Source organism: Ochotona princeps, chromosome 30 (genome assembly GCF_030435755.1).
Source record: "Ochotona princeps isolate mOchPri1 chromosome 30, mOchPri1.hap1, whole genome shotgun sequence".
Lineage (NCBI taxonomy): Eukaryota > Metazoa > Chordata > Mammalia > Lagomorpha > Ochotonidae > Ochotona > Ochotona princeps.
The window spans coordinates 4,377,138-4,392,025 of NC_080861.1; the positions used below are offsets into that span (position 1 = coordinate 4,377,138).

Here is a 14,888-nt window from a genome sequence, read left to right on the forward strand (position 1 = left end):
TGTTTCTATGGGAAGTTTAGCTTCAGGTTACGCAAGGTTATCAGGAACAAAACACATTTCATTTAGTGCACCGCCCTGAATGGCCATGCGAATCAGCTGTCTCCCAGAATCGGCCAGTCTCCAGCCTGAAGCTGGGCTTTGATAATCTCTGATGTTTTCCTTTTTCTTTCTTTCTTTTTATTTATTTATTTTTATTTGGTATTGGAAAGGCAGATTTACAGAGAGGAGAGATAGAGAGAGAGAGATCTTCCACCTGCTGGTTCACGCTCCAAATGGCCACAACAGCCAGGAGATGAGCTGATCCCAAGCCAGGAGCCAGGAGGCCTTGGTGTTGGGCCATTTTCCCACTGCCCTGAGGCTCTGCCTGCTGAGGGCCTGTTACTCAGGGACACACACGTCTCTGTCGTTTCCCCCGGTTGGACTGCGGGGATTGAAAGGACGCCATGTCCAGAGTTGAAGACTGGCTGATGCATTGGTCATTGGGTGGTGGCTCTCATTGTTGGCAGTGGAGGGACAGTCCGTGGAGCTGCAGAGTAAACTAGCACATCCTCTGGAAGCACCAAGCTGTGGGGTTCTGGGCTCTGACAGCCCTCAGCCCGTGGGCTGGGCAACCTGCAAGATTTACAAGAGTTACAGAGCATGCTGCTCTAGCCTGGAGCTCGGCACGGTCCCTGGTGCACCCTCACATGTGAGGCCACGTGATGCCTTTCAGAGGAGCCTGGGGCAGGTTGGCATTGTGAGTAGAGCGTGCGCTTTGGCCTTCAAATTCCATTTCACCTGCCAAGTCTCTTTAGGCAAGCGACTCTGCGCAGTTTGCTTACCTGTGGAACGGGAATAACAACACCCTCCCTCTGTGTGTCCGGAGAATAAGGTCCCAAATGGAATCACGTAGCCAAGGAGCTTGTCCGCTGAGCTGTCTAGCAGATTTCTATCCCTGCCCCCTTGCGGTATTTGAAATCTGTTACTTGTAACTAACTAACGGCCCCAGGACCTCTGATCACGTGTTCATGGAAGATTCCTTCCTTCCCCGCTGGAGCAATGTGGCTCCAGAAAGAAAGAAACATGGGAAATGAAGACTAACCACGTGTATTTGGGGAGAAAAATGTCCAAAAAAAAAAAAAAAGTTGGATACCAGAAGTCACGGAGACCTTTAGCAGCTAATTGCTAATTTTACAAAGGCTGTGCAGGCATTTGTACATGTTTGGATTAGCTAAATGTCAGTGGGGTCCGGAAATGTGCCCTGGCGCCTTCAGAGAAAAAGTCTTGCTGCCTGGCCGGAGGCTCCAGCACCACTTCTGCAAGGCACGTGTGGAGAGCTTGGCTGAGCCGGGAACCGGGCCAGGGAGAGACCAGTTCTCCCAGGAGATAAGAGCAGAGATTTCGGGAAGCCAAAGGCTGGGAGGGATAGCCCGGGACAGATCCGATGTTGGAGCCCAGGGTGGGGCCGCGGAGAGGAGGGGAAACTGCCGGCTGCCCACTCTCAGACATCGGGCGCCGTGGGCAGGAAGCGTCCCAGAGGGAGAGCAGGAAGGAGCAGAGTGCACCGTACTTGGGAAGTGGGCAAGAACAGACAGACGAGCCCGCTGTTCCTGAAGTTGCCAGCCCCTCCCGGGCCCGCCCTCCGCAGGCTGGGCAGCTGGCAAGTCATGTCCCCTTGTCTGCCTCGCACGTGCTGTCCTGGCTCTCCTGACCACCCCTGCCCCACCTGTGCCAGCCTAGTGGAGACCTAAGTGGGGCTTCCTGCCCCCAGAGCCTCTCTGCCTGGCAGCCTGTCCTGTCCCTCACCCCCTCATCTTGGCACTCCAGGGTCTACAAGGCCAGCAGTGCCCTATCCCAGCCTGGATGGGGCAGTCAGCGCCCAGGGTGCTAAGGTAGGCTTTCTGTACCCTGATGTCTCTACTCTGGTGGCTTTGAACATGCTGCCGATGACTGAGGAGTCACTTCGCAGAGCCAAGACTTCCTTCTGCATGTGGCTTGAAGCCCCTTTGGATCCTGCTTGTAGGATGCCCGGGGCTCCCCAAGATTCCTGGGGGAGAAAGGGAGGAATGTTCACTCGTTTGTCTCCCCTTGGTGGGCACCCCCTAGGCACACCTGGACAGCAGCCCCCTCAGAGGCAGGTAAGCCACAGGTGGCCGCTTCCTCCTGAATTTCTCCTTTGCAGAATCCAGAGCTGGCGTGGACCATAGAGAGGAGACTTATAGAAGCAGCCCAGGGTAGTGAGCATGACACAGGACCTCAGCCATCACCCGAGGGCAGACTAGCTCTCTGGCATGTTCCATAGAACCCCTTCTGCACCCCAGCCCTGGCCAGACTCGAGCTCTGCTTTGGTGTTTTCTTTGGCTGCAGAAAGACCCAGGTACCCTTGCACTAGTCCAAGGCAACAGAGGACCAGGTGGTTCTAGCTCCAGCTTGCCGAGCAGAAGGGGTCTGTGAGAGCCAGCTCTGAGGCTCTGGCTGTGAAAGCTCCCACCGCACAGACAACAGTGACACAGACGAGTTGGGGACGCAGTGCAGACCCCACAGTGTAGCGTGCCACGTCCTGGACCTGACAGTTCTCAGGCCCTTTGTCAGGTCCCCTGCAGCTGGGGACCCCCAAGGCTGTCTGGAGGTGGGCAATGGGGGGCCAGCAGGGAACCCCCTCCTTCTCTCCCAGATGACACTGCCTAGCTCTTACTGAACACTATCTCTCTGTTCTCCACTGCCCAAGTCCGCTGTGCAAACTGCTCTCCCTGCCCACCTAGCCCCCCATGAACCCTCTGTCCCACGCGGCCAAGAACCTTGGCTTCCAGCCGCCCAGGCCCAGGCAGCTTCCCTCGGGGGTGGGCTTCCTGGGAAGAACAGAAATGGACGGCTCCTCGGCTGACGTCAGGAACGTGGGATCCAAACATCAGACTTTTCTGCCTCACCAGTGAGGAGCTGAATTCTTTGACCTTCAAGTTGCTATTTTACCTCCCAGCGGATTCATTCGCCTTGGTCAGAGCGAACCACCCAAGCTTTGGGTCTAATTACAGGGTTTGAGCCAACTGTCTCATGCTCCCAGAGTTTTTTTGGGGAATTTGGAAGCTGTTCGTCTTTCTGTGCCCCATGCTGACAGCAGAGTCAAGTGGCACACACCTTCTGTTTGGTACTGGCCCTTAGTGCCCACGCTGGGCACACTTGGGGCCAGTTCTTGTGCAAGGACCCTTCGGTCATGAGCCCCGTCTTGTCCAGCAGGGTATCTTGATGGGCTTCCTGTGGGTTGAGGAGTCCCTCTCCCAAAGGACATGCGGGTGGCTTGTGAGGAACTCCTATTGGCTCAGCTAACTACTTTTTTCCTTCAAAGTCCTCATGAACCTGTTGAATCAATCTGGAAGCACGAAGTTCTGCTTCACCCTCTGCCCGTGAGGCTGAGCTAATTAAGCACACATCTCTTTGGCTATTAAAAATAAAGCACTTCAGGCTGCCATCCGCTCATGCAGCAACATTGTCCTGCTTGCTCTCCTAACTGCTAAAGAAGCAGCTTTAAGTTTTCTGAGAATACCTGTAACGGATGGGGCTCAGGCGCGTGAGCCATTGTTACCCATGCTTGGGACCCCGGGGGAGTTCCTGGCTCCTGCCCTCAGCCTGACCCAGACCTGGCCATTGCTGTCATTGGCAGAGTGAGCCAGTAGATACAAGATCTCTCCCTCTCTTGCTCTCTGCCACGCTGCCTTTCCAATACCAAATCAATCTTAAAAAGAAGAGAGAATGACTTTAATGAGTGATACGCTGAACCCAGTGTACATCCAGGTGGAAATGCAAGTCCCGAGGGCTAGGTGAACCGGAGAGGCCTGGCCTTGGTATGGCACTCAGCCAAGTGGACAGTGCACAGCAGGGCTACCCCATCTCACACCCATCTCATCCCTTAGCAGAAGAGGCCTGACTGGGAAGGGCTGTCCAGCTCAGCCTCACGACTGCTCTTGAAAACCCAGGCTAGAGCACCAAGTGGAGCAAGAGAGTTCACTCTCATATTTATTTTATTACAAAGTCAGATATACAGAGAGGAGGAGAGACAAAGAGGAAGATCTTCTGTCCGATGATTCACTCCCCAAGTGAGCCGCAACGGCTGGTGCGCGCCAATCCGAAGCTGGGAACCTGGAACCTCTTCTGGGTCTCCCACGCGGGTGCAGGGTCCCAAGGTTTTGGGGCCGTCCTTGACTGCTTTCCCAGGCCACAAGCAGGGAGCTGGATGGGAAGTGGAGCTGCCGGGATTAGAACCGACACCCATATGGGATCCCGGGGCTTTCAAGGCGAGGACTTTAGCCGCTAGGCCACGCCGCCGGGCCCTCCTTATCTGATTTCTGGACCCAGTCCTCACGTCCTTCAAAGCCTGAGTGACACCGCCCATGCCCGGACTTCTGTCATCCCTTTCCCACTAGAGTTTCAACTATGTGACTTCTCTCTGTGGGTGTTATAGGATCACTATGTCCTGGGATAGAATCTAGTCATTGTTTTTTCATTCTCATGAGAACATAGAGAGGTAGGGTGTATGGGATATGTTTTGGAGTCCAGGCTCTCGAGCCTCCGAGAGGCCCCGATGAGTGAGAGAGGTAGAGCCGAGATTTGAGCCTGGTTGGTCTGATTTCATAGCTTGAATCTTTCCCCAGGCCCCGCTGCATCCCTGGGGCTGGCAGCCCGGACTCCTTTCTGCGGGCTTGGAGGACTCTCTCATTTCCCAAGATGAAAACCAAGGACGTCCCCACAGAAGTCCTACAAAGGGCCTCTTCTCGTTGGCACAGAGCACGTATCATTACACGCATTGCGGATTAAAGAGGCTTGTGGAGTCCGCTGGGAACCTAACTCCTTCTCATTTGCAAATGGCCCAATTTGCAACTGGCTTTGAGCTCTCAAATCCTGAACAGCTTGTTCTAGGCCCCCCGCGGGTGGGTGTTGCCAGAGTTTCGGGAAGAAAACTGTTGAGTCGCCAAATTTAGGGAGGATGAGGAGTGGAACATTCTGAATGAGGTTCCAGGAGTTGTGCTGATAGCCTGAGGGCTTGGCACCTTGGCGGTGCTTCCAGAGAACTTTCCAGAAGCACCTTTCTGCCGTTTCTGTATTGTTGTCGGAGAGCTTGTTTCTTAGGTGTGGGGTTTACCAGCCTCTTCTCCACTTGACTCCTTCCCCATGAGCTCCCACATGAGTAGGAAGTGATGCAGGCTCTCAAAGACCATGGCCAGAGGAGAGTTCAATGCTGCCCTCCTGTCTCCGGCTTCTCCTGGGGCCCAGGCTCCTTCACACCCCTGATAGTCCTCCAGGGGGCCCCAGCTGACCCCGCAGTGCCCTCTAACACCTCCACCCCTGTGGAGGGGTCCAGAAATCCCAAGTGACATTCTGCATGTTTCAATGGTGATGTGAGTCAGAGGGTTGACTCACGTGCCGTTGGGGTGGGGCTGGGGTAGCTGGAGAAGGGGAAAGGGCCCGGCCTGTTTCTGTTTAGCATTTCACAGCCCTGTGCAAACTGGCAAAACTGAAGGCCTCCAGTGGCCTGTGGGGGGAGAAGCATGCACTCTGACAAAGCTGAGCCTTTCCGGACTCTTTCTGGGGGGAAGATAAGGAACAGACTGACAGCGGGCTCACCAACAGACTCCACTAGATCCCTCCGAATTGGAGCTGCCTGACCCCTGGGGTGGGCAGGCATCTCAGTAGGATGCAGCCTGGTGGAGAGGAAGGGCAAAGTGGAGAAGGGACCTCGGCCAGAGTGCCTGGGAGCTGGTGGTAGTGACGTGGGGCACGGGGCTGCTGTACCCCTCACCTGAGCTTCCATAAGGTGGGGGACTCTGCCCCAGGGCAGAGGGGTAGATGGGATGGAACCCAGAAACCCACACTCCCAGGTCTGCCCCCTAGGAGCCATGCAAGGTCTGTGGCCCCTGATCAACAACGACCTGGGGGGTCTTTGTTTGGCCTTTCGCTCACCTACTCTGTCCTCTCATTTCGAAACAGAAAGCCTAATAATGGTCCAAATTCCAGGAGGCTCTGTGCTCAGCAGAGTGAGCTGGCCGGGGCCACCCAGGGTGGGGCCACCCACTGCAGCGAGTCCTGGGGTAGCCCACAAGGTATCTGCCTGTGACACCTGTCCCTCAGGAATATAGGGAAGTCCCACTCACTGCTTGGCCTTACTCTTCCTGCCCCTGGGGGCTCAAAGCTTCTGCCTCTTGGGACTCTCTCTTCGCCTGGAGACAGAACCCACGGGGAAGAAAGTGGACATGCCCTCAGGGCGTGTATGTGACTTCTGCTGCCTTTGAGCAAGTGTCAGAACCAGGGGACGGCTTTGGGCCCAGTCCAGGATGCACAGGCAGCCATTTGGACTGCCAAGAACTCATTAGACTGGGATGTAATTGGGACCAACTGATGGTTTTTTAAAATGTGTATTTTTCATAAAGGCAGTTTCTGGTATATCCTACAGCATTTTTAAGTCTGTGGTAACAACTTAACTGGTCCCCAATGAGGTTTGCCTCTGGTGCTGCCCCCAGTGAGAAGCTGGCAAGATTTTTATGTGCTAGGTAAAGACTCAGTCGGCCAGGCGACATTTTACCCTATTTGGCGATCATTAAAATATCCCTCAAAATGTAGTTTGCTTGCCAGGTCACCAACGATGCACTTATAAATATGGAATTTAGTAAAATCATGACATTCAGCAAAACTGAGAAGTTGTGCTCGAAGACAAAGCGTGGGCTCTCTGGCACTGTTTCCTCCCGGGGAAGCTTTCTTAGACCCTGCTCATGTCCAGCAGCCTGGCTTGTGTGGCTGAGCCCCACAGCCGCCTTCCTGCCACCCACACACGTTTGGGTCAGCTCCATTGAATCAGTTTCTCACCTTCCACCGGGACCTTGAAGCCCGGTCCCCATCCTGCCAACGTGCTCATGGCTCTGCTCCCTCTGTTGTTTCACCCTTCTGGGGGTTTTCCTTGGGATACGGTCCAGGTCCCTTCCCAGCACACGGAGACTCTCTTAGGAAAATGTCCCCAGGGCTGGGTTTGCATACAAGTGAGTCTGAACTTCACACGTGGTGAAGCGGCAGGCCCTGCCTCTGAGCCCCCTTGCCCCTCCATGCCTTCCCTGTCCTCCCCCTCATTCTCCTTTTGCTGATGTGTCTCAGTTCAGGAGCCATTTCCACTGGGGAATCTGGCTGGCACCCTGTCCTGGACACATCATATGTGATATAGCATGTCACCGGTTGCAGATGCACAACCCTGTGGCATCAGGGACATTCAGGGTGGTGAAACTCTCCAGGAAACTAGCTCTTTATCCCCATCTTCCCCAGCCCCAGAAGGCCTCGGCCTCACAGTCAGTGTGTGTGGATTCGGCTGTGGTAGGTCGTCTCCATCCTCGGAGCCACCCAGCTTTTGTCTTCTGTGTCTGGCTTCCTTGGCTCACACTTTGTCCTCAAAACTCATCCAGGGTGCAGAATCCTCCCCAACTTTTTAAAAAATATATATTTATTTACCCAAAGGCAGCATGATAGAGAAGCAGGGTTGAGGGGGTGAGGGAGATCTCCCTTCTGTTGATTCACCCCCCAAATGGCTACAGCAACTAGAGCTGGATGAAGGCTGAAGCCAAGGAGCTTGGTGCTCCAGGTGGGTCTCCTGTACCCTTGGTGAGAACTCAAATACTTGAGCTGTCAGCTGCTGCATGCATCCCTTGTGCATTAGCAGGAAACTAGATTGAAAGCTGAGTACCTGGAACTTCAACCAGCATTCCAATATGGGAGATACATGTTTTTTTTAAGATTTTTTTTTTAATTGGAAAGTCAGATATATAAAGAGGAGGAGAGACAGAGAGGGAGATCTTCCATCCAATGATTCATTCCCCAAGCAGCCTCCACTGCTGAAGCTGAACCAATTAGAAGCCAGGAGCCTAGAGCCTCTTCTGGGTCTCCCATGCGGGTGCAGGGTTCCAAGACTTTGGACCATCCTTGACTGCTTTCCCAGGCCACAAGCAGGGAGCTGGATGGGAAAGTGGGGCCACCAGGATTAGAACCAGCACCTATACGGGATCCCAGCATGTGTAACGCAAGGACTTTAGCACTAGGCTATTGCGCCAGGCCCCATGTCCGCTTAACTCTTTCAAAACTATCCTGTGCCTAGAGACAGCTGTGGTCCTCCTCCTTGGGTATTCAGTTAGTCCACGTACATCTCATAGGTCAGGAGTCAGGTTCTCCTCTAGACCTCTGGGACCTGTTGGTTCTATCCAGACGCTCCCACCGTGCTGCACCCTACTGAGGCTGCGTGAGCCTTTCTTGTTTGTTCTTTGGATTCAGCAATGGAAAGGGGCATGCAGGAGGAGGAGGAGGGCATGGAGAGATACAGACCCAACTCAGGGAGCTGACCACTGCCGGAGGCCCCATTCCCGGCCCACAGCTGGTAACTGGTCCAGGTGACCCTGGCCATCATCCAGGATGCCTTGGCCCATGCTGTGGCGTGGCTGTGATTTGAGTATATGCATCATCCAGTGTGCTCGTTCCAAGGCTATGTGGGATGCCATAGCTCTTTGAGAGGTAGAGCTATGGAGAGGTCCTAGGACCACCAGGTCCTTTCCCTCCAAGCAGATTAAGGTAACCCTCCTGCAAGGTTGTTACAAAGTGGAAGCCCAGCCCCAGCCACTCCCTCTGGCTTCCTGTTTGCCCATGTGATTCCTTTCCCATCTGTCCACCTTGGCTCCCCAGCTGAACCTGAGCAGTGCTGCTTAGCCGGTGGGTGTTCAGACCCATGAAGCAAATGAGTCTGTCACCGGTGTGAGGTCCTCCCACCTCCAGTGTTTCATTAGAGCCATGGAGACTGCAGACCGGTGGGGAGCGCCTGCGCCAGCAGTTTTCAAACACGTTCTCTGCAGATCTCAGTGTAGTAGGAGAGGCTGTAGTGGGGCCAGCTGGAGCAGACATGCATGGCTGGGGGCACGGGCCCGGACAGGGAGTCCATGGCATGGGCTGGGAGAAGCACAGTCAGCCAGTCCGTGACTGTCATTTCTCCTCTCCACGGGACTTGGAGGCCCACTTGGGGCGGGGGGGGGGGACCCGCAGCAGCACATGTGAGAATGACACCCTGTCCTAATAGGAGCCCTGTAGGGTGAGATAGTGATGGCACTGGTTTCCTTTGGCCCCGATGAGTCAGAGGGAGAAAGTGATCTCATGGGAAGGAACCCATCCAAACTTGGAGGCTGAGTGTTCCATGTGGGCCAGATGACAAGCAGGGACCTGGGGCAGCAGGAATGCCTGGCGGAGCCCACAGCTAAGTGAGGCCTGGCTCCTGGCGGGGGGTGGAGCCGCAGCTCCCCTCTACCCAACCTTTGCTGTGAGAGGCTCAGCTTGGAGGTCTCAGAGTTGTTTATGCTTTAGCAGAGCTGTGGTTCTTGACACCATGAACATATTATTGACTGTCCTTGTCAGCGGGTCCTCCGGTGGGACCCAAGCCAAGCCTTTGGGAAAACGACCCAGGAAGGACACAGCCCAGGCTGGAGGTGACACCATCTTCTATGGGGCAGAGTGACATCTGTCCTGTGGACGCAAGACCGGGGATCCCTGGGCCACCTGTGACCGCCTGCTGGCCCTTTCCTCCAGGGAATGAGGTACCAGCCCCTCCACACTCGGTTTCCTGTGTGTGTGCCCAGAGGAGGAAGAAGGATGGACGTGCCCCGAGGATGGTCATCTGCCCTCAGAGGAAGGGTTCCTCAGGGACCTGCGACCCTGGGCTGGCCTTGCCCCATTCCCCCCCAGAAGCTCGGGTGGGAGCAGGAGGCCGGCCTGGTGGTAACCCCATGCCTGCTCTCATTGCAGCCAACAGCAGCCGCTTCCAGGCCGAGCTCTGCAGGAAGCACTGGCAGGACCTGCCCCCCAGTAAGTGCCACAGCACCACCCAGGATCCCCGGAGGGAGACCAGCAGCATGTGGGCCCTCATGGTGGTCGCCCAACTGCTAGCCGGCATTGGGACCGTGCCCATCCAGCCGTTTGGGATCTCCTATGTGGATGACTTCGCAGAGCCCAACAACTCTCCCCTGTACATCTGTAAGTCAGAAGGGAGGGCTGGGGCAGGACAGAGGGTAGGTGGGGATAGTGGCAGTGGCTGAACCCCTCTCTGCCTGTGATACTGTGATGCATGCAGAGGCCTGGGCTCACGCAGACCTCCCTTGCATGCCCACTCTATGCCCTCAGAGCCGGGCAGCCCTGGGCAGCGGTCTGAACCCCAAGGTTCTGGGCTTTTCCTACCCTGTCGGGCAGGTGCCATGTGGCTGTGGGATTATCTGAGATGCTGGATGCCTGTGCTATACCCTGTGCCAGGCACGTGGTAGCACCCAGACCAGTAGCAACTGCTGCAGGCCACACCTCTTCTCCTAGAGCATACCCAGCCTGTACCCTTCGAGCAGCCCACAGAACACCGGCAGAGCCCATATCCCAGATCAGACAGACCACACCTTTGGATCCTGTGATCCCAGCCATGAGCCACATGGCTTTGTCCACCAGCACACCCTGAAGCCTATTGGTGGGGGAATAGGCCATCTTGCTTCTGCACACGTGGGTGTCTTACCTGGTCCTGGCTGTGTCTGCAGACCTGGTAGGCATGGGCTTGTCAGGGGGACAGCTGTGGCAACAGCTCAGTAGTTGTCCACCTGAACCTTCTTTCTCCTCTTCTGCTCACAGCCATCCTGTTTGCCATTGCTGTGTTTGGCCCGGCCTTTGGGTACCTGCTGGGCTCTGTCATGCTGCAGATCTTTGTGGACTACGGCCGTGTAGACACTGGTAAGCCTGTGCTGGGAGCTCTGTCTTGGAGCAGCCCCTCCCCCACCCCAATCAAACAGGGCTAAGAAGCTGCAATTTGCTGGAGTCCAGCTCCAGCCTGGGTTTCGGAACTCGGGAAGGGTGCGTGGATGAGGCGCAGAAAGAAAGAGACGGACCACTAGGATTCCATGATGATAGTGGACTATGCAATAAAGCCGTCCGCTTTATTTATACAGTCAGTCAAACTCTGGCTCAGACTTTTTACATCATGATCAAATGGGTGTTGCTAAAGATAATTCTGCCGTTTGTCTCACCTAAGGCAAGCTCAATCAGTAACACATACCTCTTGAATCAGCTAAGGGCGGAAATGTAACACAGGAGGCGAGACCCAAAGATCAAAGAGGGAAAGAATGGGTTTCCCCTATACCTGGGAAGTTAGCACCCTTGATTAGCATATCGTCAATGGGAGAGGAAAGGCTGTAAACAAGTCCCCACCACCTGAGGACAGAACACCTTTGATTAACATAGCAATGGTGGCAGCCGTAGCAGCAGTAGGTAAAAACCTTTATGCTAACATCAACTTCCAAGCTCGCACAGATACCATACGTCAACTGTTAACTCCGCAGGGGCAGACAGTGCCTAGGCAGATTACTGAAAACTCAGTGGGGGAGTCCGGTGTCCGGCAATGGAAAGTGGGCTGCATTCAGGTGATCAAAGCAAAAGCCTTGCTCGGCGGGGGGTTCCTTCGCAGCCTTGCCTGCAGTGGAAGCAATGCTCCTCACACCTTCCTGTTTTCCACATCCATCAGCCCGGCAGCAATTCCCCTAACTTGGTGTTCCTCCTTCCAGTCTGGCTGCACTCCTGCAGCCCCTCAGCCAATTGGGTAAGACCCTGTGGCTGTCCTCTTGCCAGGGTCAAGGGCTGTGCTGGGGCTGTGCGGGGTGAACTGTGAAACCTGTTTTCTGCAAGAAAGAGGCCTGCAGGAGACCTTTGAGGCCTAATCAAGAGTCTTGAGTTTTCCACCATAATCAACTATCAGGGTGTAACACTGGCAGAATCATAACTCTATGATTCTTTCTGGAAAAAATATATTAATTTGAAATGCGGAGGAGAGAGAGAGCGCCTTGCCCTGTGTTCACCCTCTGAATGTATGCCAACAGTTGAGGCTGAACCAGGTCAAAGCCTGGAGCCAGGAATGCACCCCAGCTGTTCCATCTGGGTTGTAGAATCCCAGCTGCTTGAATGTCACCTGCTGCCTCCCAGGGTGCATGTTAGCAGGAAGAAGGAATTCGAAACAGAGCTAGGACTCAAATCCCAAGCGTGCATTTTAACCACCTGCCAAACGCTTGTACTGGTTCGAGGAGTCTTTGAGTCTAAGACATTCGTGAGTTTCAGAAAAGATGTTTGAAGATGGGGCTGGTGTTGTAGTGTGTTGGGTTAAACTGCCGTTTACGACACCAGTTCCAGTATGGGAAGGTTGGTTTGAATCCTGAGCTGCTGAACACTGGCTGTTGTGGCCATCTGGGAAGTGAATCCATACATGAAAGATTCTCTTTGCCTCTTTCTTGTTTCCTCCCCCCTTCCCTCCCTCCTTCCATCTCTCTCTCCCTCTCCCTCCCTCTCTCCCTCCATCTCTTTGTCTCTGTCACTCCACCTTTCAAATAAATAAATATTTTTTAAAAGATTTAACAAGGGCTTGGCCTTCTGGTGCAAAAGGTGAAGCCATTGACAGCAATACTAGCATCCCACATCAGGGCTCTAGTTCAGACTCTAGCTGCTCTATTTCTGATCCAGCTCCCTGGAAGAGCAGCAGAAGATGGCTCAAGCACTTGGGCCACTGCAAACCATGTGAATGGCCCCTGGCTTCGGCTCAGTCCAGCCACAGCCAGAGTGAACCAGAAGAGAGATGCTCTCTGTGTTTCTCTGTTTATCTCTCTCTCTCTCTCTTTCCCTCTTTCCCTCTGTTCCTCCCTCCTGTAAAACAACCGCAGATCAGAGATCATACATTCATTCAGCAAACACTGTATCCTTTGATTCTTTCCAGCTGCTGTGAACCTGAGCCCAGGGGACCCCCGCTGGATTGGAGCCTGGTGGCTGGGCCTGCTCATTTCTTCAGCCCTCTTGGTTGTCACCTCTTTGCCCTTCTTTTTCTTCCCTCGGGCAATGTCCAGAGCTGCAGAGGTAAGGTTCTGGGAGCCCATGACTCGTGGACGAAGGGTCTTAAGAGTGGGAATTCAGTGGATCTGAGAGGCTGCAGCAGGCCGAACAAGTTGGGGGTGAAAGCCCAACACACCTCGCTCGGAAGCTTTGCGAGAGGAAGGGTGCTGGTGGGTCCTCATAGCACCCCCCCCACACACTTCCAGGAACATCATGTGGGAGATATTGAGCTGATTCACACTGAACTTTGTGAGCTGTGAGTCAATCAATGCCAAGACTCAGCCTGGCTCATCAGCATTAGCAGGGTACAGCACTGTCTGACTCTGAAGGAGGGAGGAAGGTGCGGTGCCTAGCCCTCTGTGTGCTGGAGGAAGGGATCTGGGAAAGACAGGAGGAAAGCCTGGAAGGGAAGTCTGGCTGGAGGGCTGGCTGTTAGGCTTCAAGGTCTCCAACTTGTCCGGATGCTGTGGCTGGTTGGCAGTGTCTTGCTAGGCTGAAGTTGGATGATCGGGAAGGAAGACATGCCCAGGGCCACATCCAGCAGAGAGAGGAGGCCAGGGCAGGCTGAGTACCCTAGAGGGGTGCCTGGAGGAGCCGCACAGCAAGCTGGATTAGAACACCAGGTGGTGATGGAGCTTGGGCCTAAGTGTGAGCCAGAAAGAGCTTGGCCTCCAGCAATGAGGCATATGAGCCAGGCTAAGTGTGGGAGGAGAGTCAGGGGCAGGGGGCTTCAGCTCGCCTTGGGGCCAGGCCTCAGAGATTGGCAGCACACCCTAGCAGTCTGAGGGCGGGCCGACCTGGGCTCAAATACAGCTCTGCTACTTCCCAACCAGCCAAGTGATCTCAGGGCAGCTTGTTCCCATGTCTCCTCTTGTGTAAAATAGTCAAGATTGTGCCAGTACCTGCCTGGTAAGGAGGTGATAAGAAGTGAGACAACGCATGTTCAAGGCTAGGCATGGCCTGGTCCTGGCAATGATCAGGTTCAAAGGCCCTTGCACCCACAGTGCGAAGGAGCTGGGGGCATCAGGCAGAGCTGACAGCCTCCAACTAGGCAGTAAGCTTGCTTAGGTCACGTGTCCAGGACTCAGGTAGAAAAATGGCCAGCACAGGGCAGATGTCATCATTGGGAAGCCCAGGGAGGAGATGGAATGCGCAAATAAAAAGACAGGGGCATTTGGGACCAGTGTGGTTCAGAAACCAATGGCGCAAGTGGAAGCTGAGGGCAGCTGGAAAGTGTAATCCTGACAGGGAGGGACAGGACCTAGGACAGCGACTTTGGCAGTGACCTGGACAAAGTTACCTGTGCAATGTTGATAGGCCCATAGGTGTATGTGTGTGTGTGGCAGGGGACAGCAGTGCCAAAGCCCCAGGCACACTGAAAGGTGGGGGGACAGTTTGCTTTAATCCTCATTTTCTGGGTGTTACTGTCCCTCCTTATGCAACCCTAGGTTACAGGGACCAGAGAGGAGCAGGGCCCTGGGGTCACTAACACTCACTCCTTTTGCTGCCTTCAGGGGTCACCTGCCATAGCAGAGGAGGCTAGGAAGATGGAGGAGGTCAAGTCCAGAGGCTCCCTGGTGGATTTCATTAAACGTAATGACTGGGCTGGCCACCTCGGGTGGACGGGCTCAGTGTGGGTGTCTGTGGCTGGTCACCTTGGGTGGGTGGTCTCAGGGTGGGCGTGTCTGCGGCTGGCTACCTTGGGTGGGTGGGCTCAGTGTGGGTGTGCCTGGGTTGGCCACTTCGGGTGAGCGGGCTCAGGTGGATATGTCTTGGGTGGAGTGCGTGGTAGGGGGAGAAGCAACAACAGCAGGTGTAAGGCATGAAAGTGGCACCTCACAGGTGTGCCTACACCCCTGACTTTTGCTAGGGACCCAGTGACTAAGATCACCTGCCTCCCCACCCCCATCTCCACCCAGCTCCGCTCCCTCCTCCCTCTGGGTCCCATTGCAGGTTGCCCCCTACTGATGTCTTTGCGGCATACCCTTGTTTTATGGTGGCGGTGA

At 54.8% G+C, this 14,888-nt stretch overlaps 1 protein-coding gene across 1 annotated transcript in view; it reads left to right on the forward strand.

Annotated features, from left to right (window-relative positions):
- SLCO2A1 (solute carrier organic anion transporter family member 2A1) overlaps window positions 1-14,888 on the forward strand; it is a 63,723-nt gene that overhangs the window by 38,934 nt on the left and 9,901 nt on the right. Inside the window, exons 4-7 of the mRNA XM_004588325.2 lie at window positions 9,787-10,014; window positions 10,648-10,746; window positions 12,770-12,906; window positions 14,397-14,475. Coding sequence (XP_004588382.1) covers window positions 9,787-10,014; window positions 10,648-10,746; window positions 12,770-12,906; window positions 14,397-14,475 — 543 coding nt within the window. The remainder of the gene's footprint in view (window positions 1-9,786; window positions 10,015-10,647; window positions 10,747-12,769; window positions 12,907-14,396; window positions 14,476-14,888) is intronic.